The 25672-nt window shown below is 42.1% G+C and overlaps 1 protein-coding gene across 1 annotated transcript in view; it reads right to left on the bottom strand.

Annotated features, from left to right (window-relative positions):
* DOCK2 (dedicator of cytokinesis 2) overlaps positions 1-25672 on the bottom strand; it is an 849953-nt gene that overhangs the window by 74557 nt on the left and 749724 nt on the right. The window contains exons 34-42 of the mRNA XM_019506524.1: positions 25081-25166; positions 20648-20804; positions 19157-19197; positions 17473-17563; positions 16418-16537; positions 13191-13280; positions 9054-9158; positions 6263-6404; positions 571-652 (exon numbers count right to left, since the gene is read on the bottom strand). Coding sequence (XP_019362069.1) covers positions 571-652; positions 6263-6404; positions 9054-9158; positions 13191-13280; positions 16418-16537; positions 17473-17563; positions 19157-19197; positions 20648-20804; positions 25081-25166 — 914 coding nt within the window. The remainder of the gene's footprint in view (positions 1-570; positions 653-6262; positions 6405-9053; positions 9159-13190; positions 13281-16417; positions 16538-17472; positions 17564-19156; positions 19198-20647; positions 20805-25080; positions 25167-25672) is intronic.

The following is a 25672-nucleotide window of genomic DNA, read 5'->3' as shown; positions in this document are numbered from 1 at the left end:
GAAGGCTGAGGGGGGATCTTGTGGCCTGTGATAAACTGGTTAGGGGGGAGGAGAGGGAGAGGCCAGACAGGGACTTCATTATACACCATAACACACTTCAAAAGATCTCATATCACCCCTGGGTGTCATGACATCCTGTTTGAGAACCACTGCATTGTGCATATATAAATAAGTCATTATATTACAAATCATCCTTAAGATCACTATCTACTGTTTGTATTAGAGGCTAAGCTGAAACCCATATTTGCAGCAGGATGAAAAAAAGCAAAGTATGCCACAATTCTGCTTTGCCATACAAACTGCAGTCCAACTTGAATTGAAGCAAAATAATGTTTATACAGATTTTGGCCTTGGTACCTTGATTAAATTGATTTTTTCTTGTAAGTATATAGTCATATGTAAAATAGCTAACATTCTTCTGAGAAATGGCAGGAGATTATTAGTTAAGCAGAAGTTTGTACCTCAGTTTACCAAAAAGAGGGCTTTGTTAAAAAAATTAATAACTTGGCTCTTTGGACTTAGGCTCACACACATTTCACAGCAACATTTATCACACAGACCTAAACATACTTTATAATTTGATCAGGTACTGGCTTATTTTTGAATCTGGGATGCTCTTCCAGAACAGGTTGCACTGTAAAACACTGAATATCTAAAATCACATGGGTTAAGGGTATATCAGGCATGAATCTGAAATGTTCTCAATAGTCCAGGAATCAAATAATATGTTCTAATGAATAATCTTTTCAGGGGGAGGGGCCAGGAAAGGAAATATTTGCCAATTGGTATGCGTATAAATCATTTAACCATAATTCTGATATGTACACAATATGGCATGTCACCTGAGTACCATTCAAGCTGGAATTCCTGTGGCTTAATATATTGCACCGAATCATTGTTTTTATTACAGAACAAAGCCACTTTGTAATGAATCAGTTGATGGAAATCTTTTTACTACTTACGTTTGACACAGGCATAATTCATGGCATTGATTGGACAAAATGTCACATTGTAAATCTTTTGCCATATTATGTTAGCTCGATTTTATTTTATGTTTCCTTCCCCTGTGACAGTGATTCTTTTAATTATAATATAATGTATGCATACCATACTTTTACACAATTCTTAATCAGTTAAAGTCATATTGTAACTATTTTTCCTATGTGAAGAAATACCCCAGGCTCTGCAGTATTCCTACTGCTTAAGGAATAAGTATGACAGCATCTAATCCTTTCAGAAAAAAATCAGTCCAGCGATCCATATCTCCCATTATTGGATATGCCTGTATTTCCCCTGGGAAGGGGAATACTTCCTGTATTTCCCCTGGGAAGTCTCATCCTTCAGTTCTCATGTACTTCCTCACTTCACTGGAACGTTGTGAGGATAAACTCAAGAATGTGCAGAGGAAAGTCTATTAATATGTACAGTTAAAAAAAATCTAAAAGTAGTCAAGGACACGAATTGAACACCTTATCCTTTGCTTATCACATTTCCTTCCACCCCGAATTTGAGGAGTATTGAATCCTGATCCAAAGCAATGTTTCCTCAAAGATTCAAATAAGAACATGATGAAAAAGAAAATTCTTCTATCAACAATGGACATCTCAAACAGACACATTAAAGTCCTTTTAAAACCTGGATAATGGTGTTTCGAGAAGTATTTTGTTTGAGACCACCACAACAAAAAACCATGAAGGAAGGTAGATTTATAAGTGAAGTCACCATAAGAAGAATGTTCAAGGTTATCTTGAATGTGGCTTTTAATGAAGGCCAATGACAGTTTAGAATGAAATGCCTTTAAGACCCAGAAATACCAGGTGACAGGCAATCTGCCAATTTACAGGCCTCCAACACAGAAGCTCACCAATCTTGTTACAATTAAAGGTGATAGATAAACTGTGTGCGCACACCTAAAAACAAGATTAAAATAGATGGCCTGCCCTAGAACTGTTTGAGAGGAGGGCATACACACTAGGAAGAAGGCTTCGAAGTTTTGCTAACAGGTCACATTAGCAAACCTGGAAATTGAAGTGCCACTTAAATATGCTTTCATCCTTTTATTAAATGAGTGCTCTAACGCAGCTAAATTCCTTTAGATATTATTGTCAATGAAGCTAGCTGTCAGCACAAGAGATTTGACCTCTAGTGAATAGCCTCCTCCAAAGCTTTTAATCTCACTGATGTTTGATCATTAGTTTTGCTTTTCATCAAGAGCTTTTAAAAAAAAAGTTATTTTGCCTATTTGAGTAGCAGTGAAGAGCAAATTTAAAATATTCCTCGATTCATGAATAAAAACCACTACACAAAGATAACTGAAACATTAATGTAAGTAATATAAGTGCATGTGGGGGTCAAGAGGGAGAAGCGGGGAGGTATTGTTCTGCATAGTATCACTGTGCACCAATTTGTTTTTGATAAAACAAATATTTTTAGAAGAAGAGGAAAGTTAGATAAAGTACAATGTACAAATAAAAATGAAGTGTGTTTGTTTGGTAATTACAATAGCTTTCCAAAAAATGATGCCCTGTAGATAAGAAGAGCCTGCCTGGATTTCAAAAGCTCTCACATATCTATATATTTTTGAAGCTGCAGAAAACAGACAGGGCAAAGGGTGAATTAAAAACAATAAGAGCCTCTTGTTTTAAGTGTTTTTCTTTCCTTTGAGTGCCAGGGACTGAGAATGGAACAGATGATATCTTGACAAGGTGTTATATAGCATTTCTTTAAAGATATGCATAATGGTTAGAAGACTTTATGTCCATGTCAGTATGAGAGTGGGCAATTAAAAATCAAAGTACAAGACGCCATTTAACCGAATAAATAGTGAAACGTTAACACGTGACATTTTTACAAAATATTGCCTTTCTTGTAATTCAGAAATATCATAGAATGAAGGGAACCAAGAAATACTGGAAGAATATAAACAATATAGTGTGCTGTGAAAACTATGAATTAATTGAATTTAACAGTTTAAAAGGTTTGATGTCACAAGCAGAATACACATATTAATTGTGTTTAAAAACATTCAGTGAAAACCATTAAACTGACTCTCTCACAGCACTTAGCAGTATTCATGGATATGAATATCTGTAGTCCCCTTTTAAGGTAAGGATCCCTACCCACCTCTTACAGGTGAAGAAATGGAGGTACAGAGAAAGGAAACATTTTACTCAAGGTAACATAGTACATCCATTCTAGCCAGGGAAAAATCATGTCCCTTGATCTCAAGTCTATGTCCTAATCCCAAAATCATTTACAAATTGATCATTTAGAAATTTAGAAATAATATTATCAATGAGTTGGGGGAATAACAGATGTGCCCTTTCTATACTTTCTTAGCTGAGAACATACTATATTTTTCTTCCATTTCATCCTCTATCAGCATTTCTCAACCTGTAGTTTGCAACCCAAAAGTGGGTCGCAAGAAAATTGCAAAGGGCCATAGGGAGGTCCCAGGGAATTGTGTGGTTTCCCCATTCAGGCTGCAATGCTGACAGCCTGCATGGAGCCCGCATGCGGTCAGGGGCATGGTGAGCATGCAGCATTGTGAGAGTAGCCCCAGGAGCCAAAGAGGGAGTGAGGGGGCTGGATGCAGCACCCAGAGGAGGAGAAGAGATAGATAGAGAGAGAAAGAGAGAGAGAGAGAGAGAGAGAGACTGTGTGGGTTGGGGTCAGGGGGTTGTGGGCCGTGGCAATCTGATAATTATGCTAATGAGTCCCAGTGTGAAAAAGGCTGAGAACCACTTAATCTCTCACTTCTATGCTTGCATGATCCGCAGTTATAATATTGATTTATCGTGTGGTTGGTAACTCTCACTTAAACTAGGAGACCATGAGTGGCAGAACTCAAATGTCTTAAGTCATGGTAGCGATTGCTTAGAGAGATGGTCTAAAAGCAACAGAATGAAATTAAACACAATAAAAGATGCTAAAGAAGAATAATCAAATGCACAAATACAACATGGGAGATAAATGGAACAGTAGTTTTGCTGAGAGGGATTTGGGGATTTTAGCAGATCACAGATTCAGCATGAGTCAGCAATGTGATGCCACTGCACAAAAAGCAAATGTAATTTTGGCTGCATCAATATGAGTATTGCATGTAAAACACAAGAAGTGAATGTACCACTCTATTCAGAACCATTTAGGCCTCAGCTAGAGTATTGTCTGAGGTTTTTGGGCTCCACATTTTCAGGATGTGGAGAAGCTGGAAAGGGTCCAGAAGCAGACAACAAAAATGAAAAAGGGCAGCAGTGTTGTATTGTTGCCAGGCAACCAGGACACAGGGACAATGGTGACTTCTGGTTGCCACCACACTGCCAAGACAATCGTGCACTTCCTGGCAGCTGCTGTTCTTTCCTCCAAAGAAGCACCTGGGGTAGCTGCTCCAGTTACCCCACCTTAATTATACCACTGATAAAGGGGTTGGAAGGCAAAATAGGATGAGGAAAGGCTGAGGGCTGGGTATGTTTAGTTTTGAAGAAAGGAGATTAACAAGGGAATATAACAGGGCTCCCTCACCCCTGCTATCTCAGAGGTAGGATGCCAGTTGCAGGGCTGCAATTAAGTAGGCAGCTAGACAGGAGCCAGCTGCAGAAAGACAAGCAGTTGAGAAAAACCTCTAAGAGTAAAGGACGGCAGGGAAGGGATAAGTGGCTGCAGCTCAGTTGCTTAAGCCATAACACCTGAAGGCAGCAGGGTATTGGGCTATTTAGGAACCCACAGCCAAAGAGAAGATAAAGCAGGTGGAGAGAACCTAAAAGCCTGGCCACTCAACCAGACCCTCACTCCTGCTAAGAGGGCAACTCGTGCTGGGCTGGGTGGCAACAACATGGAACCCAGCCACCACTGGGACCAGAAGAAGCTTTGACAGCCAGCAGCTACTAGATAGGAGTAGATAGGACCCTGGCAGACCCGGGAGGGGGCTTAAGAGGGCATTGTAGCTAACATGTACCAGATGACCAGACGTGGATGACAGGGGTGAATAGGAAGCCACAGGGGCACTGCAGGGACACCCAGCATGGGGTTTGAGACCCAGTCGTTTATGTGAAGCAGAAGCCTAAACAATTTAGAGGCAGGAAAGAGCAGCCCTGCAGAATCAGGTGTCTTAGGAGGCTGAGCCCAGTTAAGGGTCAGGGTGAAACAGAGCAGCCTTGCCCTGGGTCAGGGATGCTAGGAGCTAGGATGAGGTGCAAGACAAGGCTAAGGGGCCCAAAAATCTGAAATACAGAAAGGGTTGAGGCTGAGCGAGCCAGGCCTGAACCAGTGCGCCAAGGCTGGAAACCTACAACCAGAATATTAAGGGGGTTAAGGCAGAAGGGCTAAGGAGGACCAAACTGTGGACAGACTAACATCTGGGAGGCATGGGCATAGCTGTAGGGAAGGATGGAGTCCAGGAATTTAGCCCTCAAGGTGATTAGGGACAGTGGGGTCGAAGCCGTGAGGCCAAGAGACTGGTGGGGCTAGAACCCAATGAGGTGGGCCAGGTTGAACCCAAGAGAAGGACCTAGCATAGAGAGAGAGAGCAAGCAACCAGAGATCACCAGCCTCTGAGGACAGCTTCCTCTCATCACAACAAAGGCATGGCAGGAAGTGAAGCAGGGTGAGACCCTAGGAAGCCAGTGGAAGCCAGGCAGTACGGCTGAGCGAAGCTTTGGTCGCTGATTTAATTTGGCAGAGATCCGGCCTGATTCAGCGGCTGAATCACCAAATCTGAATCGAATCAGGAGACCCTTTAATCTCTCTGAATCAAATTGGAAGCCTCCGAATCAATTCAGAGAGATTAGACGATTCAGACATAGACACAGCTTTCTATGTTGTTTCTACATACCCCAAGGTACCAGGCAGTGCGTGAACACCAAGATGCTGGGGCAGATAGAATGTCCCATGGGAGCGTGGGGGGTTCCCCAGCACACTTGGCGGTGGACACAGCTTCACAGGTTCAGTGCCCTTTTGCCCCAGCTGGTCTCTCTACTACCCAAAGTCATGACCCAAAGCCCAGGGCTGACCCTGTGCCCCTTGCCAGCCTGGACCTGCTCTGCCCCAGCTCAAATTGCTGCTGTCCTGGGTGCACATGTAGATGCTGTGCCTGGGAGCTGTTTACTCCAGCTCCAACTGCTCCTGAGTTCATTGCATCACATTAATTGCTCATGTAGATACACCCAGTAACTAATAACTTAATTGGTAATGCTGTTAGGCAAGCTTGCTAAAACAAGGCTTTATTTTTCTTCTTTATTCTATAAATTCCCATCTTTAAGGATACATTGACCAGGAGAGTTTTTCACATCATCTCCAGGGGCTGAGGTGGTGTTCATTTTCTCTGCATTTGGGAACTGGCTCATCAGCTGTGCTTGGAAATCCTCTCTCCTCTCATACTCCTTACCCCGATAAATGAAGACTTTGTTCTGCAAAAGATAAATTTTATAATTTTTAGACTCTAAGTTCTTTGGGATAGAGGCCATGTGTATATGTTAGTTTGTGCAGTGCAGAGCACAACATAATTTATGAACCTGGCTGTAGCTTTTGAGTGGTACTGTAATACAAATATTTAAAAATGTATTATCAATCACATAAAACACTCTCAGCAGCCACAGGGAAGTGTCACCAATTCCCCAAAGATAGTACTGCATTCTATGACCCAGAAAGAAAAAAAACACAAGCCTTTAGGGTATGTCATTAAAGCAATAATTAAAAGGAAGAAAATCTGTTTCCTCTTTTTAAAAAATATACATTCCTTTGAAAAAAAACAACCTGGTTCATGTTTCAGCACTTTATTATATTGTATAAGACCTCCTCTGCTTCCTTCCCCCACATTACTGTTAACTGCTCTTATGTACAATACAGTTTATTTCAGAGAAAGCTCTTTTATGGTTTGGATTTACTTGGTGTTAATGACCAACTCACTTTATAGTACGAGAAACAAAAGACACAGATGCCTTCATAATTACACAAAACACACCTACTTATTATTGTTAGAGCGATGGTGGAATTGAAGTACAATTAAGTTAAAGGAGGATTAGTAGACAAATACCTTCAAACTTTACTGTGGAGAAAATCTGCTCTTGTTTAGATATCGTCTGATAATCAAACAAGATACAATGTCCCCCCATGCAACAATTCATAAGACTGAATAGGTGAACATTTTTTGATAGAAATGTTAGATTGCAACCCTTTATGTTGATTACTAGGGCTGTGCGAAGCTTTAGTCACCGATTCAATTTGGAGGAGATTTGGCTTGATTCGGCAGCTGAATCTCCAAATCTGAATTGAATAGGGAATCAGATCTGAAGCCTCCTAATTGATGTGGAAAAGATTCAGAGATTTGGGTTGACTGGGGAGAGGTAGGCACAGCTGGGTGGCTGCAGGTTCTCCCATGGCTCCTTCAGCTGTGCCTACCTCTCCCTGGGTGGGGGGAGCTGTGGGAGAAGCCCCCAGGGCTTCCCTGCCTGGCCCATCCCATGCCCGGCCTCAGCATCCCTGCACTTAAAAAAAAAGAAAAAAAAAGAAAAAAAAAGCCCCGCATTCACTGGCTGTAGCAGCAGCAATCAGGGCCTTTGAGGGCTCACGGCAGGGCTCCCCCCATGCAGCACAAGGGAGTGGGGATCACCGCCCCCTCTCCCACCTGGCACCCACATAACTGCCCCACGGTGCAGGTGCAGCATGGCTTGGCAGGGAACTGTGCACTGTCATGGGGCGGCTGCTGCGTGGGTGCAAGGTGGTGGGCAATTCCTGCTGCCCCTCACTGCCCTGTGCTGCACAGGGGGGCTCTGCCACAAGCACCCAGAGGCCCCAGTCACCACTGCTGCAGTCAGTAAGTATGGGGCTTTTTTTTGTTTGTTTGTTTTGAAGTGCCCGGACTGGGCTGGGGCTGGGGCCGGGTAGGGCAGCCATAGGGGCTTCTCCTGTGGCTCCCCACACCTGGGGAGAGTCAGGCACAGCCGGAGAAGCCACAGGAGAACCTGAAGCCACCCAACTGCTCCTGCCTCTCCCCAGCCAATCTGAATCTCCGAATCGGCGCCGAACCTCCAATTCTGATTTGGCCGATTTGAATGGGTACAGTGATTCGATTTGGTGATTCGTTTCAGTGATCACCGAATTGAATCACTGTCCTCTGAATCGTCCAAATCCAAATTGAATACTTGCCTATTCACACAGGCCTATTGATTACCTCTGTAAACCAGAAGAAATTTATAAGACTAGTGATGGAGTGAAGCAGCATGTTAGAATATTATAAAATATTACACTTAGGCATAGCCAAAACATTATATTTAGGCATAGACAGCAAACATGGTACATATTTCACAGAAAGAACATGGGTAACTAATGGAATGAGTTTAGGAGTTCAGAATAAATCTTAACAACCGTCTCATTTACACATGCTCTTGAAATTCTTGGTAGGTTTTATTATACATTGGGAAAAGGTTACATATCTGCTATATCTTAACTACATCAAAAATACACTTATGAGTCTACTACTTTTTAAAAACCACACCCACTTATTGATCTACCCTCATGCTTCACATAATCTGTTTACTACCTTAGAAATCAATAACCCCATTAAGGATAAGAACAGATTTTCAGAAGTACCTACAGGATTTAAGCACCAAAGCTCATAGGCTATTCTTACTATCCCAAGCCATAATTTGTTATCCTCAGTATCAATAGATTTGCCTGGAACTCATGACACTACCACAACAGGTCTTTCTGTACATTTTCAGCATCACTATTTGGCCAAACAGTGCATTACAGTATTTGCCAGAGAGTGGGTCTAAGCGAGGATAACCATTACTAGACAATAGATACAGTTGGTTTATGTGTAAAGTATAATTTGAGGTAGTCATTAGATTCTTCCTCATGTTTGAAGAGCCTTGTAAGACCCTTGTTCACCTATTCAGCCTTATGGATTGTTGCACAGGGGGCATTATTATTGTGAAAACTTGTGTCAACGTAGGATTTTTCCAGATACTAACTACATTTTCGCTAATCCGCTATACTTCCATATTTAAGACGTAGGTAGAAAAACAAAGGAAAATATACAGTGTAAACTGACTTACCCTGAGAAACGTAGGGAATCCTTGACCATAGTATCCAACAGCAAAGTAGTCTGGTTTAGGCCTCAGTATTTTCATGATGCTTTCATAAAATTTAGCTTGCTGAATCTGAAAGCATATATGATAATTTCACATCCTTTTTCTTTCAACATCGGTACTTGAAGGGAAATGTTTTTAATCCTTTTTTTTGTAGAAATGCAGCACAAGCAAAGTTTAGCATATAGTCATTCTTTACATTATCTTCTTTAATCATATTATATTAGTTTTATTTTATATGCCATATTATACACAAATGAATGTATATATTTTTAAAATCATTAGACCCTAAAAGTCAGGCACATCCCTAATAAAAGGGTGATCATAATTATATTACAGAAATCTGGGGAAGAGGGGCACTAGGTTCATGCCCTCACACAAACACATGTGCCATGGCAGTATGTGGCATGGGGTGGGATCAGAGAAGGTGTTGGGAGCATGGGGTCTTTGTCACTGGAGCTGGGGCCATGGCTGGGGATGGGGCACTGTTAGGGTGAGCACCTTTTCAAAGTGGAAAGGCAGAACATATGCCTGCCTCTCCCCCTGCCCCCTCCACCAGCAGCATGGCTAGAGCAGAGCCAAGTGGAGCAGGGCAGATGTGGGCTTCCCACTGCAGGCTTGGGGCTCCCTGCCCTGCTGCCTTTCCCCCAGGAGACCCATGCCAGCCTCATACCCCCTGTGTGCCCAGTAGCAGCAGGAGCATGACTCCATGCCACTGCCATCCCTGTTGCTGCCAGGCAGGGAGGGGGTGCTTCACCATGGTGATGTGGCTAGCAAGGGGCTCCCAGAGCAATGGCAGCAGCATGGGGAGCCCTGAGCCCACTGTGGGCAGTCTGCCCCTGCCCCGCACAGAAATCTGAGGGGGCATGTACCCCCCATGCCCCATCTGGGGGGGGTGCACGCAACAGCAGGGAGCCACACCTTCTCTTAGAAAAGCCACCTGTGGCTCCATCCCACTCCCAGCTGCAGGCCCTATGTACCACCCTGTCTGGGCAGTACCCCAGCCCCTACCCTCTCCCTCCTCACAATGGGTGTCTCAGTCTCCCCCCATTGTCCTTCCCCACCATAGATTTACCTGCAGGGAGCTTCTCTTTACACTGCCTGGGTGTATTTCCAGCCATGTGTGTAGGCACACACATGCATGTAGTACCCCCTGCGTCCTGCTCCCAGAAGCCTCAAACAGCTCCTTACAGGTTGGAACACTGCCAGGAAACCCTACCATTACCCATGGTTTTCCACAGTGAACAGAAAACCCAGATCCCTGCCTGACACTATGAATCCAGGACAAATGCTGTCCCAGAGTCATGCAGCCTGGGCAGGACCAGGACTTGATGTTCCCATCCAGGACTGGTCCGCCCAATTAGGGATGGGTGGTCACCCTAGGCACTGGCTAGGTTAAGGGTGCTGCACAGACTCTGACTCATGGCTCTAGTCCTGCCCTGGCACCCGCAACCGCATCCTTTCTGTGTCCCCCCCAGGCTGGGAGGGCACATCCAGGCCTGCCTAGACTTTCTATATGGGGGCTGTGATGCTGTTAGCCTGGTCCGGCCCAGCCTGGGGGTGCATGGCCAGAATGCAGCTCCAGGTGCTGGGATAGGGCTGAAGTTGTGAGTCATCTCAGGGCAGATAGAGTCCATGCAGTGCCCCCAGCCCAGCCCGTGTCCTGTTCCTGGCCCCAGGCCAGCCCCAGTTCTGGTGAAAAGGGCACTGAGCTCCCCAGCACATCCCAACAGCTGCTCTGGCCCTGCCTACTGCCACACACACACTCTACACCGTGGCTCCCAGGAGTGGAGCCAGGCAGACAGAACAGTGCGCTTACACGCACACACACACACACCCTGGACTCTGTGGCTCTCAGGTTCCTGACAATCCAGGACTTTTGCTTAACTTTTCTCCATTGCCCAAGACACTGAGACAGCCTATAAAATATGTGACTGTCCCAGCCAACCCTGGACATATGGTCACATTACCTAATCAGCAAACATGCAGACAGACATCTTGGAATTAAAATAGCCACTTCAACTTCATTGAAAAATGAAAACATCTCATGCCCTTCATGCTTGACAAGGAGTGGGCCAGCTCAGTGATAACTCTAGGGCTTTGGAGGCAGCCTAATCCCATGGTACAATGGGGGAGGGGAGCAATCTTTTGGCCAGAAGTGCCACAAATTAAGCACTGCACTGTCCCCAAGTGCCTCTCAGATTCCTTTTCCCTATCTCCTGCTCTGCTTTCTAATCCCTGCCTTGTATTATTTGCCTTGTCTGCTGCTCCTCTTTCTGCTCCCTGCCCTAACTGCAGCTGTGTCACCTGCCCCCTGCCCAATCTTCTGCATGCCACTTGTTGCACCACAGATTGGCCACCCCTGAAATAGTGAGGTGAACAGGAAATTAGAAGACTTAACACCTTCCATCTGAAAGTAAATCAAGTTAAATGTAGATGCTTTATTTATTGGATTTTCTGACTTTTGCTTACCAATTTCAACAGCTGAAACAGTTCTTTGTGTTTTATATTTAAATACCATCAGCAAAATAATATGAATTGGGTCTACACCTTTTAGTTCATATGCTTACATGTCTTGAGATAGCCTGAAAAAAAGAGTGAGTGAGCAAGTAAGCAAGACAGAGCAACTGGTTTCTCTTTCAGGTTTTTTATTCTTAGACATTTCAAGAATATCAAGTTTTGTCTCTCCTGGAATGGCCTTTCAGAAGTTTCAGGGATGTTTTCTGTGAATTCTAACAGCTTAATTGAAAGACAAAAAGTGTCAAATCATAAAAACCCAAAACTTGCTTTATTCAATATATGAGTTATTGAAATTAAAAGACTTTAAAGAATTTAATTGGCCTTGTAAAATTATACCTCACTCATTTCCCAGTTTTTGTAAAAGTATTGATGCCAAAAAACATACACCAGGAAAAAATAACTTCAGGTCTTGGGGTTATTTCTATACCTTGTTTCAAGATCAGAAAGGACCAGATGAAGCCTATTTTAGTCTGTTTGCAGATCACTTTTTAAACCACACATGTCAATTAATACAAGGTAATAACTACAAGAATTTTCTTTGCTTTGTACTAGGGCTGCACGAAGCTTCAGTCCCTGATTTGATTTGGCAGAGTTTTGGCCCCATTCGGTGGCTGAATCTCTGAAACTGAATTGAATCAGAGGACCCTGTAATCTCTCTGAATTGAATCAGAACTTTCTGAATTGATTCAGAGAGTTTCGAAGATTCAGACATAGAGACAGCTTTAAATGTTTTTTCTACATACCTCTAGGTAGCAGGGGCTTGTGAATGCTGTGATGCTGGGGCACATGAAGCATCTTACAGGAGCCCAGGGGGCTCCCCAGTGTGCTGAGCAGTATACCCAGAAGTGGACCAGAAGCATTTCTGGTCCATTTCCAGGTCCACTGGGGAGCACGTTGGGGGCCCCCCACACACCCCCAGCTCAGTGACTGGTGCCTCCTGGGTCTGGGGGGGGGACACCTGGGGTCCCCCTGCAGCTGACTGCCAAGCCAGGGAGGTGGGGGGGCCCAGCATGCTCCCTGGCAGACCCGGAAGTGGACCAGAAGCACTTCTAGTCCATTTCTGGGTTTGCCACTGAGCACATGGAGGCCCCCCACCCCTGCACTCCTGTGGGATGTGCCATGCTCCCCAGCATTGCAGCAATCATGAACCGCACCTGCTACCTCAAGGTATGTAGAAAAAACATTTGAAGCTGTGTCTATGTCTGAATTGCTGATTCTCCAAATCATCATTGAATCTTCAATCTCGAATCTGAATCGAATAGGACCCACTTCACACACCCCTACTTTTGTACCATTTTATTTCTAGAACACTGCTCTAGAGATAAAATGGCATGAAACAAAGCAAACAAAAATGGCATGAAACCAAGCAAATCTCCACCCCCCAGCCTGAAAAGGAAGTGCAATCTCAAGACATGTAATCATATACTCAACTAAAAGAGGAAGACACAATTACCATTATTTTTTAATGCTCTAGAGGTACTTTTATATACCATGCGACATCTTTCATACTCGTCCATCTTTTGAGATTTCAAACATAGTCACACATACACCAAAAATGCTTTGAAGTCCCATATATGTTCTTACCAGATTCTGGCTTAAAAGTTCATAGTCAAAAACTTCCATCTCATATTGCTCTGCAAGTTCTTTGCATAAAGATATTGCTTCTTCCCACATCTGCAATATAAGAGTACATTTTAAAAGTAATTCCAGCACCAACAAATAAGGTTTTAAGGCATCACTGTTTACCTATGGAGCTATATTGATTATTTTATCTCTAAGTTTCAGTCATTTATTAACTTCTGATATGGAATGAAAGACCCAAGGAAATCATAAACTGGAACACAGCAGATTAATGTGCAGAATAAAATGTTTTACAGTTCATTATAGAAAGACTGAAATAGGCCTGCTTTAGACTTATAAGAACACCACCCAAAATCACTTGATCTTTCAGAAATGCTGAATAACAAAAAAGAATTCAGACCGATACATAAAGGTTTGTGTGTCCTTCAAGCAGAAGTGCAGCATCTTCATAGGCCTACTAATGCATGTCCTTGATAGTTTGTTTTCTGATTCTACAACCTACACTCCCACAAGTCATCTTTTGTCATGTGAACTGTCAGCTCAGAAGTTACAAGCTTGAAACCCATATTATCACTGTGGTCTGTGAAGCAGCAGCAGCTTATTTTCATTCCTCATAAAATAGTATTTTCTTCTGAAGGAACTTTCAGAAGAAGGTTAGAGCTGCACTGTGAATACTAGGCTAGATTTTTGGTCTGCCAGGCTAGGGATAGATGTTGCACATAAACTCGTTTAAATGATTATAAACTGGTTTAAACCTGTAACAGAAAAGAAGTTCAGTGCACATAAACCAGTTGCAAAATGGCTGAAACTGGTTTCAGATAAACCTGGTTGAATGTAGCATCAGACTTAACTGATTTAGGTCAAGCCAGTTTATGGAAGTTCTGTCCCAGACCCCTTCATGGTTCAAGTTAAATCACAGTCCCCCAGCATCCCAGCATGCTTTCCTGCCCTGTTCCTTCTGCTTGAGCAGAACATGGTTGGCCCCACCCCTCTGCTCTCTAGCCAGAGCAATGAGGGCTGGCTGACAAGGGGGTGGGAAACCTGTCTGGGGATTTAGCCCAGCCTGCTTGGCAGGTGCAGAGCAGCCCCTGATAGACTTTAACCTTGTTGGAGTGGAAGTGGTGGGGAAGTGGGCTGGCAGGCTCAGGCATAGGGAAGGGAGGGGGTTTTAAACCCCCTCCATGGCCCATGGGACCCCAGCCTGGGTCAGAGTGGGGGAGGAGCTGCCACACTTCTGCCCCCCCTGCCCGCCACCCTGCTCGAGCAGGGGAGAAGGCAGCACCAGCTAGGGTTTTCTCTCTCTCCCTGGAAAGCAGGAGACATGGCCATGCCCTGGCCTGGGCTAGCATGGTGAAGAGCAAAGGGGCAGGGTTTAACCTCCCCCGGCACCTGACCCCAGCTGGGGTTTGCCTGTGCGGGAAGCAGTCCCTCCCAGACTTCCCCCCCTTCTCCCACCGCTCCGTGCTTGAGCTGAGAGCAGGGGGCATGGCCACAGCCTGGTCAGGGCCAGCAGGGTGAGGCAGGTAGGGTGGTTTAATCCCCCCTCCATCCCCTCTCCCACTGGCATGGGACCCCAGCTGGGGTCTGCCCGACAGGGATACCTCTGGCAGGCAGACCCTAGCTGCGGTCCTGTGTCGATGGAAGAGGGGAAGGAGGGAGGGATCACCCCCTTTCTTCCCCCACTTTCACCTCAGGCTGCCACTGGTGTTGGCATCTAGCTACACCACCCACCGCTTGAGCAGCAAGCAGGGGGAAAATGCCTGGAAGGGGCTGCTTCCCCCTTCCCCCTCCAGGCACTCCCCAGCTGAGGATTGTGCAGGCCAGGGTGGGGCTTTAAACTCCGCCCCAGCCACACTTAGCAACCTGTTGGGGCCTGGCCCCATCCTCCCTCAGTTCAGCTTCCCTCCAGCCTTCTGGCCACTGTGGAAGGGAAGGGAGGGCTCACTCTAGTGCCCCCCAGCTTCTAGCCTGAGCCACTGCAGGCATGTGGCTGCATTTCCAGAATCAAAAGTGAATGTCTATTCTACACAGTTCAATCTACACAGGTTAGACTAACCTGCAAAGACTGAATTGATTCAGGCTCAGCCTTTTTGAATGTCTCTACTTAGCCCTAAGGGTACTTTGCAATAAGCAGCACAAAATGGTCAAAAAGTAGCTGCAGACACCAAGTGGAGAAGTCTCCATCCTGAAGAGAATACTTATTGACAAAGTCAGATGAACTGCTTTCTGTTCCAGCCAGCCCCTTGTAAGAAAGGAAAGAACGTGCTCATGATGGGAGTGACAGGCAGAGAAGGGGAGTATTTTGTTATAATGAAAGACTTTTGAGTCATATGAGTTATGGCTGCTCCTGAGCAACTCTAATGCAGTTAGGCAAGGCAACTCTAAAGCAGAAAACTGTATCAGCTGCTTAGTATAATCTGTCTAGCCCATGCTCAGTTAGTACTAAGAAATTAAGACCATCTTGTGTCTAATATGATATGCATGCAGCTATTAGTAAACCACAAACATTTCAAGTGTCCAGAGGCAAACTGACAGTGTTAAACAGCAATGTACAGTCATAGGATTGTGCAAAACCACTGGAAGTTTCCTGTCTCAAGGGGTAGGAAGTATAGGTCAGGTAGGGTATTTCTCCTATAGTTAAGTTTGAGCCATACATAAAGATAAGAAAGGCTTATTAGTGTCATAATGCTCACTGTTTGGCACTACAAAATTGTTCCCTACTTTATGTGCTCCAACAACTTGTGCATTCAAGTGTTCAAAGGTTCACTTCTGCTTTTATTAGAGTCAAAATGAGCTCTATTTTTAGCTTCTAAAATGTGCAGGAGTGTAACTGAAGGCAGTTGATAGTAATCAAATCATGACTTGTGAAAAAGAAAATCTTAAGACATTCTGGAAAAAGAATATCTGTATTTTTGGGGGAGACTTGATAGTGTAATGTTCAAATAAGATCTATGCATTATATCACGTTATCTTGGAAAGTTAATCCCATACATACAATTTAATTTACTTACATGTTATTACGTCCTGACCTAAGCAAATAACTTGACTAGATGACAAACAGAAATATTAAGCTTATTTCTTTCCACATTTTTTCAAAATCTTTAACAGTTTTAACTTGATATATCCAGAATGTTTTCCACACTTGAAAATCAAACATGCTTTGTTGTAACAGAATGATAGTCCAGAACTCTCAAACAAGACAGTACAGTAGGAATTTTAAAGTCAGTTACCTTTCCTTTGTCAAAGTATTCTATAATTTTTTCATACAGATTCTCTTTCAACTGTCGATGGGTCTGTGAACACTGGAATTCTGTTGACATGACTTGAGGTGCGCATTGTTCATCAGACCACTGTGAGAATAAAGCACCAGAAAAGGTATACAGTTGAAGACAGAGGGGAAAAAAAAATACCGTTACTTTAAATAGCTTCTTCTGTATGTTCCCTGGCTTTGGCAGAATGGAAAATGGTTCTGTGAGGATTAATGGTTATTAACATGCTGCTGAATAGCTATTTCATGGTTGTAACTGGAGCTGATCAAAATTATTTGAACAGTTTTCTGTTAAAAAAATAAAGTCTTAGTAAAACACATTATTTTTTACAATGTTATGTGAAGGAATCAGAATATTTTATTTTGGTGCTGCTATTCTTTTGTTTTATTCCTTTTGTTTTATTTTTACATTTATTTTTTAATTACTATTTTACAAGTTGTAACTAAGATATTTAGTATTTTAATATCATAAGCATAAAACTGTACATCAAAGCAAAACTTTTTAATGATCCTGAATAATTTCTTTTACAAGTTTAGTTGCACAGAAAGTTAAATTTTTCATCCCAATTTGGAAAAAAATATTTTGAAATGTCAGAACTTCCCAAGGAATGGAAATACTGGTTCCTGACCAGCTGTACTGATATTCTTGTTTGTTAACATTGTAATGAGCTTCCAGTTCAGCCCTAATTTTGGAACTGAGAGCATAGTAAAGATAAAAACAAGTGCAGTCACTACAGAGAGTTAAGCTGCTTCAAAAGCCAGATGACCTGTGAAAGTATTTTGTCATATTTTTAATGACTCGTATATAATTTGAAATAACCTGCTGAGAACATCTTGTGTTTCTTTTGAATCCTAAATTTCCATTAAATGTCACACTGTTTTTAAGTAGCAGGAAAGCAGAATGCCACTAAAATAAATAAAATATATTAAGTCAGGGGCTAAGGCACTTGCCATTTTTTTAAATTTCAAAACTGTAACATCGCATTATTTATAGTCTACTGAGAGTGGTAATCTAACCTTCAAGAGCCAGGTATGGAGCAGAAGGGTATATGCAGCTTCTGTGTAATTCTCACAATCTAAATGAAGATCTCGCAGTTTATACAAATATCTGTTAAAAGGAAAGAAAATGTCAGGAGTTTCAAATTATGAATGTCTATCTGGCAAAAGGTGTTAATAGCTGACAGTGACACATCAGGTGTCATTGATGCATAAACACCCAAAGTGAAATTTTTCATAGAAACAGTTAAAGATGTCAGGCAGTAACCACCCACAAACTTGTTAAAGTTGTTGTGTAGGACACGTGGTTAAAGCTTTCTTATTTGCCTTGACCTTTCTGTGCTTCCTTTGCATAGTGAAGTATCTGCATGAAAAAAGGGTTTGTAACCAAGGCACCTTTACTAATACTGTGCCTGTAGCTATGTAAGAAAAAGAGGAGCAAAAGGGTTTTCTGCATATCTCTGGCTCTTTAGGCATTCTACAGTCTTGTTCCTTCTAAATTATCATCAGAATACATACCCTGTGTCCTTTCATTGCAGCTCCTTTCAATGGCTTAAAATTAGCTTTAATATACTATCATTATAAGAAAGGCTATTTTCTTTGCATTCTTTTATCAGCTCTTTTAATGCAAATGCATAGTTTCATCCGTGTAAATGCAACTTATCAGACTATTTAAAGCTAGGGAAAAAATACGGGTCCAGATCCTCAGGTATGGTGGAGGAGTGCGTAACATACTTAAGTATGGAGGATATTTGTGGGTGGCTTCCTCCACTGCTGACCTGCAAAAGGTTCAGGCTATGTACAAACATTATTATGTTTCCACCAGGAGAAACCGGTGTTCTCCCAGTAGAAACTAGGAGTGCATAAGCATTCATTCAACTTCTCCCAGGGAAAAGCATGCTTTGTCTGGGAGAATATCTTCCAGGCCAGCACCTTAAAAGATCTCCTTTGTGAGTGAAGCTCTCTTGTAAGAATGAATGCCTGTACACTCCCCTAACCCATCTGCTCTGGGTGGGGAGGAGAGAGGAGCAGTGGGGAAATGTTCCCTGCCTATTCCCCACAATGTAAACTGCCTGGTTTGGGGAGTAGGCTGAGGGATTTGCCCTACTCATCTGTCTGCTTTGCTCCTGAAGACAAGAGGAGGAATGGAGGATGCTGCTTCCTGCTTGTTCCCTAACCAGGTGATTCTGGTCTGGAAAAGGTATTAACTAAGTAAAAGAAGGTCTTATCTAAGTCAGGAAACAGCAAAAAAAGCCAGGCTTACATCACAGAATATTTGCTGCTATAGATATAGAGCTAGCTCTGTTTGACTTGTAATTTAATATTCCATGAAGTGCTGCATACTCTGTAGTCTGAGCACATTCTACAAAACCATAAAGGATTCCTCTGTCACTTTCAGTGTCCGATATGCTTTGCTTCAAACTTCAAATCCAACTGTGTTTTCTTTATTAAAAATTGTGAACAATGAATGTGAGCGATTTGGTCAACTAAATTTTATTCTGAGGGAAAAGGGCAGCTGATGAATATGTATGATGGATTCCAGTTTGCTGAAGGCAAAGTAAACAATAGATTAAAAATATAAATGAGTCTAGGGATATCATGAATGATGAGCTATAACTAACCCATATGGTATGCTGAAGATAGTGTGCATAAAATGAATGTTATTGCCCTCTTCACACAAAAATCAATAAAGCAATTACCATACCTTATGTACATTCCTTCGCGATTAATGTCTTTGTAGAAATTCTAGAGAGGGAAAAATTATTAAAATGTTATTTTCTAATCCCTTATCTTAAAAAACATCTCAGGATCAAATTACTCAAGGTAAGTGGGTTTTTTAATGCATTAAACCAGATTTTTCACAAAACAGAATATAATTTTATATTTTGATCCATTTTACCATTAAAATGTAACGCTTAAATAATAACTATCCGAGTATGTGAAAAGCACGATTTACAAAACATCCTCAGTTAAAATCTGATAATAGAGCTGCATCTATAGTATCAGAGTCAAGGAACAAGAGAAAATGTAGCTTTCTACTGCCTTTGGACATCTGAAATTCTGTCCATGCCAGCCTCACTCTCTTCACTTCCAACAGAAATGGCATAGGCTCCTTGGCCTTGGGAAATCCAGACAACTTAAACTGATTAAGTTGTAGACAATAATGATCTTCAAAGAATTAAGTGTGACCACTCCCATAAACAAAGAAGCTTAGAATCAAACTCTTAGTTCCCGGCTACCAGCACATCATAAAGGCTTCTCTCCCCTCTTTCCTCTAAAACAGATCATTCAAAAGCAACATTAGTGAGTTGCTAATTGCATCCAATGACAATTCAGGCAGAGTATATTATATTCTTCAGCAATTTTGCTTTGTAGAAGTAGTTAAAGAATGGAAAATATTCTGGTAAATATTTACTTCCTTCCCCATCGCACAGAAAATGAAGTCTGTAAAAAGGTAAAAACTGTTGAGTACTGGAGTTTCTTTCAGAAAGTCAAATAGATAAAACATGGCTCAGCCAAATTAAAGGGTTGAGCTGATGATCACAGATGTGTGTTCTAAATTTTCTGCGTGTGTTCTCTTCACTGTTTGACAACTAATGGAGTACATACTATTGGTCTATGCATATCTGAAGGATGAAACACCAGGAAGAAAAATATATTTCTTTATATATGCAGAAGAACCTTCCTACCAGAATGTTTTCAGGTTTGCATGAGAGAAAAAAGAATGAGAAAAACGAAATGGTTAAACGTTTGCCTAAAGGTTTTCCATTTTCTCATCACTTCTGCCTAACAGTGAGGTTTGGGAAACAACAGTATGTTCCAAAATGCAGCACAGGCCACCAAAAATGGGTCTGATTGTGTGGAACAGAGTTTTTGGAGGATTAATTTACTCTGCTGCCACCTTGAAAAATATCTACATAGAACTTGATGCTAATGCTTTTATTTTCCAAGCTAGTTCTTTTGAAAGGTGGCTTGAGTATCTCTACTCTATACTGTTCTCCTCAATGTAGACGTATTGCACTTTAAGCAATATGTCTTAAAGGGGTAGACGGATAAAAATAAATTGGATATAAAATATCATGTAAACCCATCTCTAACTACTGAATATTTTACATCTTAAATTCTGCATGAACTGACTACTTCAGTCACTCATTTCCCTGACGAAACTTCTCTCTTATTCTTATAAGGCCCATACCAACAAGTTCACAGTGCAACTCATGCGGTTATCCTTGCTCTCATCATTCATGACTGCTCGGTAATCCAGAAGCTTTTCCAAAAGGCCTTTCACTAGGCTTACAAAGTTTTCAACTGACTTAGAAATATCAGGATACTGTGAAGTGTAGTCCATGAGTCTGCAAATACAGAAGAGAAAATTGCTTTATATCTGTATGAGAACAAGTGCACTATGAATTGAAACTCCCTTTGGACCTGGAGCAAATACTGCATTATATCATTAAAAGAAGTATAGGATATGTTTGAGATTCCTTTAATGATGTGTTAATCTAGACATTTAAAAGTCAGCTGGGAAGAAAACATAAACATAGAATTAAAGATTTACTCTTTTTTTCTAAAATACAACTATCGTTTAAAGGATGAATGTACTCTTCTATGATTCCCACCATTTCCCCTTCTTTTTTTATTCTCAAAACTCTCTACAGCATTCCAGCCATGGCAATCAAACAAAATTAGCAAACTGGACAGTATAAAAGCAAAATCACAATTCAAGCCCTATTGACTGTTCTATTAGAATTTCAATCCAGCACTCCACTTCAGTCTTTGAAAGAAATTAGAATTGAAACAAAGAATTAGAATTATTCAATCCTGAGATCAAGAAACATGGTACTGAGGTACCTGAATAGAAGTGTATTTTGATCATTTGACTATGTAGTATTTAAGTACATCAATGAGATCCATATTCTTTGAAAAAAAAAATTTGGAGATGTGTATAACAATATATATTCTCAGTTCTCACTCAGTTCCCCTCTATTAAAGCCATTCTTTTTTTTTCTTTCTTTTTGGCACTAAAGCATAACTTCTGCTTTGGCTAAAGCTCATCTTTCAGAAAGGCATCCCAATGAGATGGAAAATCCACCAATTCCCTTTGCAGTTTGTTCCAGGAGTAAAAAAATAAAAAAATAAATTGTGCCTTCTTTTCAATTTGCATTTGTCTGGCTTCAGTCCTATATGTTGGTTTGTGAAATCATATCTCTTATGAGCAGCTCCTTCCTTGAATGTATTTCATATTTATTGCATCCTTCTGCAATTTCACGAACATTTTCTAAAGCTTAATGTATAATTTGTACATGGCTTCTTCAGAAGCACATGCTTCTTCTTCAGATGCAACTTCTATACTTTATTATAAAGTTCTTTAATATTTAGTATTTTCTCCCCAAGAAGGTACTTATGTACTGTAATCAAATCACCTCTTGATCATTTTTTGATTAGGTAAAGAGGCTGAATTCTAAGTCTCTAGCCCTCATGTTAATTTTTGTGGGTTTTTTTCTGTTCTGTCTTTCCTAACACTTTTGAAAATGTTGATACCAGGACTATATACTGTATTCTAGTTTAGATCTTACCAGTATCAAATAGGCAGATAAAAATCTCACTTATCCTACTCGTAATCTCCCTGCTCCTTAGCTTTTTTTGGTCACAGCATCACACTGGGAGCCCATTTTGAATTGCTTGTCCACTATGAACCCCTCAATCCACTCCAGAGTCACTGCTTTCCAGGGTACCATTACTCATTTCAGATATGGTCTACAGAAGAGGCAGGCCAAATATGACCCATGGGCCAGATCAGACCTGCAATGTGATTCTATCCAGCCAGAGGCAGGTTTCTCAGCCTTGCCCAGCCCAGGTGCAGGGTGCAGCTTGGGCTGTGGTGGCTGTGGCCAGTCCTGCTGTCCCAGCATAGAAGTGCCCCTGGTGCAGAGCACTGCCTACCCTATCCCCACATGTCTCTTGGAAGATGTAGTCCGTGGGGCCAGATGGTGCAGTGGTGGGACAGGGGCAAGGTGAGCTTCCTGGCAGCTCCCATACTGGTGGCTCACTCTCACTGTCAGACTCTGCCATGACTGCTGGACTTGGACCCACTGCCTGGGCACCCCAGCCTGTCCATCCTGCACCCACTGTTGGGGGTGCCAGATGGAGTGGGTGGGAAGGATTTCCATGGAAACTAGCTCAGGACCCCCACAGGCAGGGTGCACTCAGCCAGGCAGATGGCATAGGGCCACAGGCAGAAGGGAGTGGCATCTAGGATGGGCAGGGCTGGAGCCAGAGTCAGGATCATGGGGCAGTGCAGCATGAGGCCAGGGCCCAGGGCAGAGCCTTAATCTGCTCCCCACATGTCCCTGCAATAAGCACTGGTTTTGCCCAGCCAAGCACACCCTGCCCATGGGGTTCCTGAGACAGTCTCCATGGAGGTTCCATCTGCCTGTCTGCTCACCCAGTGCCACTAGTGGGGGGAGGGATGGTGGGATCAGTGAATTTAGCAGTCATTTAGTACTTTGTTTGGAGCCTCCTGGATGCAGCCGGCCCCGGCTCTGGGGAGCTGCTGCCAGCCAGGAACCCAGGCTGCTTCCAGCAGGCAGCTGGGACGCTGCAAGCCCTGCAAGCAGCCCGGGCTCCGTCACTAGCAGCAGCTACCCGGAGCTGGGGCTGGCTGCAGTGTGCCAAGCAAAATGGCCTCGTGTGCCACATTCAGCAGAAGTACCAGGGGTTGCTGACTCCTGTCCTAGATCATCCATGACTAGGGAGGCTCTCCCCAGTCCCAGTTCCTCATCACCTGTGTGTAGTCCATCTGTGATTTAAAAGTGATTTAAAATCAGGAGGGGGAGGGAGTGGGGGTCCTGCCTCTTGACAGACTTCCCCCTTTCCAGGTACAGCAGAAGACAGGTTATCAAGTAATGGGATCCCCTAAGGGAGTACCCCCTGGTTGGAGAGCTCTCCTTTGTAGCTCTACAGTCAGGGGCTGGAGTGCATGTTCACTGCAACTCCTGGCCTATTTTTCTACTGAATTTCTTTAAAATTCTTATTAGTAGAAATGAACATCTATCCATGTCCTAACTCTCATGTGCAAAGTGTAAATAGAATTTGCCCATAACCCACAGTCTAATACTGTGTCAATGTTTAATAACTATTTGTTACAGATGTTATTCATGGATCTTGAATATTTGAAAAAATCACATGGTGAATTACTAAGTTACTACTGTTTCTCACCTGAGAATTAAAACATATTGAAATTTGGGCCCAGTAGGCTTAGTTAAGATACATATCAGAATTCAACTGAATTAAAGAGAAGTGGAGGCATCTGTTCTAATGGAAGATCTGAAAACAGAGATACCTATCCAACAATATGTAAGATCTAGTAGTTTGTTACAATTATGTGCTTCTCAGAATGCTATATAAGGACAATATAGGAGGCAAAGTTCTTAGACAACATATGATCACATGGATAGGGAACTGGTTCTACAGGTTGAACGGCTGCTGACATATAATTCTAAGGAAAGCATTCCAAAAAGTATACATTAGGTTACTGAACATGTTCATGAAGTTGCAGGAGGATACATTAAATATGAAATGCAGAGAAAGAGCTTCTTTTAACAGTTGGACCTTTAACATGGCTTGTAAACAGCAAATAGCATAGCAATGCAGTAAGAGGGTGTTTAAGTAATTGTTACAAACCCTACCTAGGTTTCAAACAGTATATGAGAAGCTGCAAAGATAAGTTCATACCTATCCCGAACTTGGATAACGATATTTTATACTGCTTTAGTAACATTCCCAAGTGGGGCAGTGAAAAGCATACCCTACCCATTTCTATTTTTATTCCCAGTCTATTGCACCAAACCTAGAAAACAGACAGCAATGCTGGCTACTGTCAAGATCTCTGTTTCCAGTGTACTTGAGAGTAGTAGTAGGAGACACCTGCATTTTCTAGGTTTGGCATGGTAGTAAGAGGGCAGGGTGTTTTTCTTAGCAGTGCTCTCACAAGGGTTGCAGAAGCAATGCTGACATACACAAATCCCACTTTAAGTCTGGATGAAAGGCCAACAGTAAAAGAAACAGGACTTTTCAAGCATGGGGAGTTGTCTAACTTTATTTATTAAATTGACAAGACATTGTCATTATATAGCTAAGGTCAGAAATACTTAATCTACTTTTTCAGTGCCAGCCTGAATACTGGGAACCATAAGACAGCCTGAGACTCCCTATTCTTGCCATGCATGAATAGTGCCCATTCAATATATAGTGTCCAATGTAAAGTCTGAAATAAGTACAGGAAGGATAATTCAAAGAACACTGAAAACATCCTACTAGGTTTCTGAATATCTTTAGTGGGAAAAGTTATCAAAACCAATGTGGATTAACTAGGAAACATTACCTTGCTTAGTGAAGTGTTTCATGTTTTCTTAAAAATTAAACTGTTGCAAAACATACTGAAAATCAATTAAAAAGCAAAAGCATGTAGTTATATTAAAACAATTGGACTTTGTTGCAATCTCAATGAAGGCTGATTAAATTCTGTGTAATAAATTTATTTTTAAATGAAGTCGCCTGTTTTTAGGGGACAGAAAGAGAGCTTAAAAAGTGTGTTATTTCCTAGTTCAGCATGACTGCACTACTTACATTGACTCAAACAACTGCATGTACTGCTCATCTCCACGGCCTCCTTCCACCTCATGGTCCAATTTTAAAATGATTTCATTTTCAAACTGTTAAGAGAAAAAAAATCAGAAGACTTAATAATGCATAATAAATATATAACAAGCAAATGCAATATCACCTCAACACTACCAAGAAAATTCAGGAAATAGAAACTGAAAAGCCTTCAGGGTTAAGTGGATGAATGCGTTCAAGGTAAAGAACACACACTTCAGACCATCTTTAAATAACTTTTCCCTCATACTTACTGATAGGATGCCCCAAAGGATACCTTTGCAATAGCTGCATTATAGGTTTTCATAAAACAGTTCTAGTTGGAGAGAGAGAATTTTGAAGTAAAATGGAGCCATTTGCTCCCAGATGAATTGTGAATGAATACAATATCTTCATACAATTGGTACATACATCTACTAGCAAACAGTGAAACATGAAACATTAAACAAATCTACAATGTATGTAGGAATAGAAGGAACAGCTGTTGTAGTCAAGCATGTTTTATCCTTTAATCTTAAAAAGAAAATTAAGTTGTAATTGTTGGAATATCCATCCCATGGCT

This window comes from Gavialis gangeticus, unplaced genomic scaffold (genome assembly GCF_001723915.1).
Source record: "Gavialis gangeticus isolate Ggan-Ray unplaced genomic scaffold, GavGan_comp1, whole genome shotgun sequence".
Taxonomy (NCBI): Eukaryota; Metazoa; Chordata; order Crocodylia; family Gavialidae; genus Gavialis; species Gavialis gangeticus.
The sequence above is the reverse complement of the archived record's forward strand: the minus strand, read 5'-3'. Positions and strand labels throughout refer to the sequence as shown.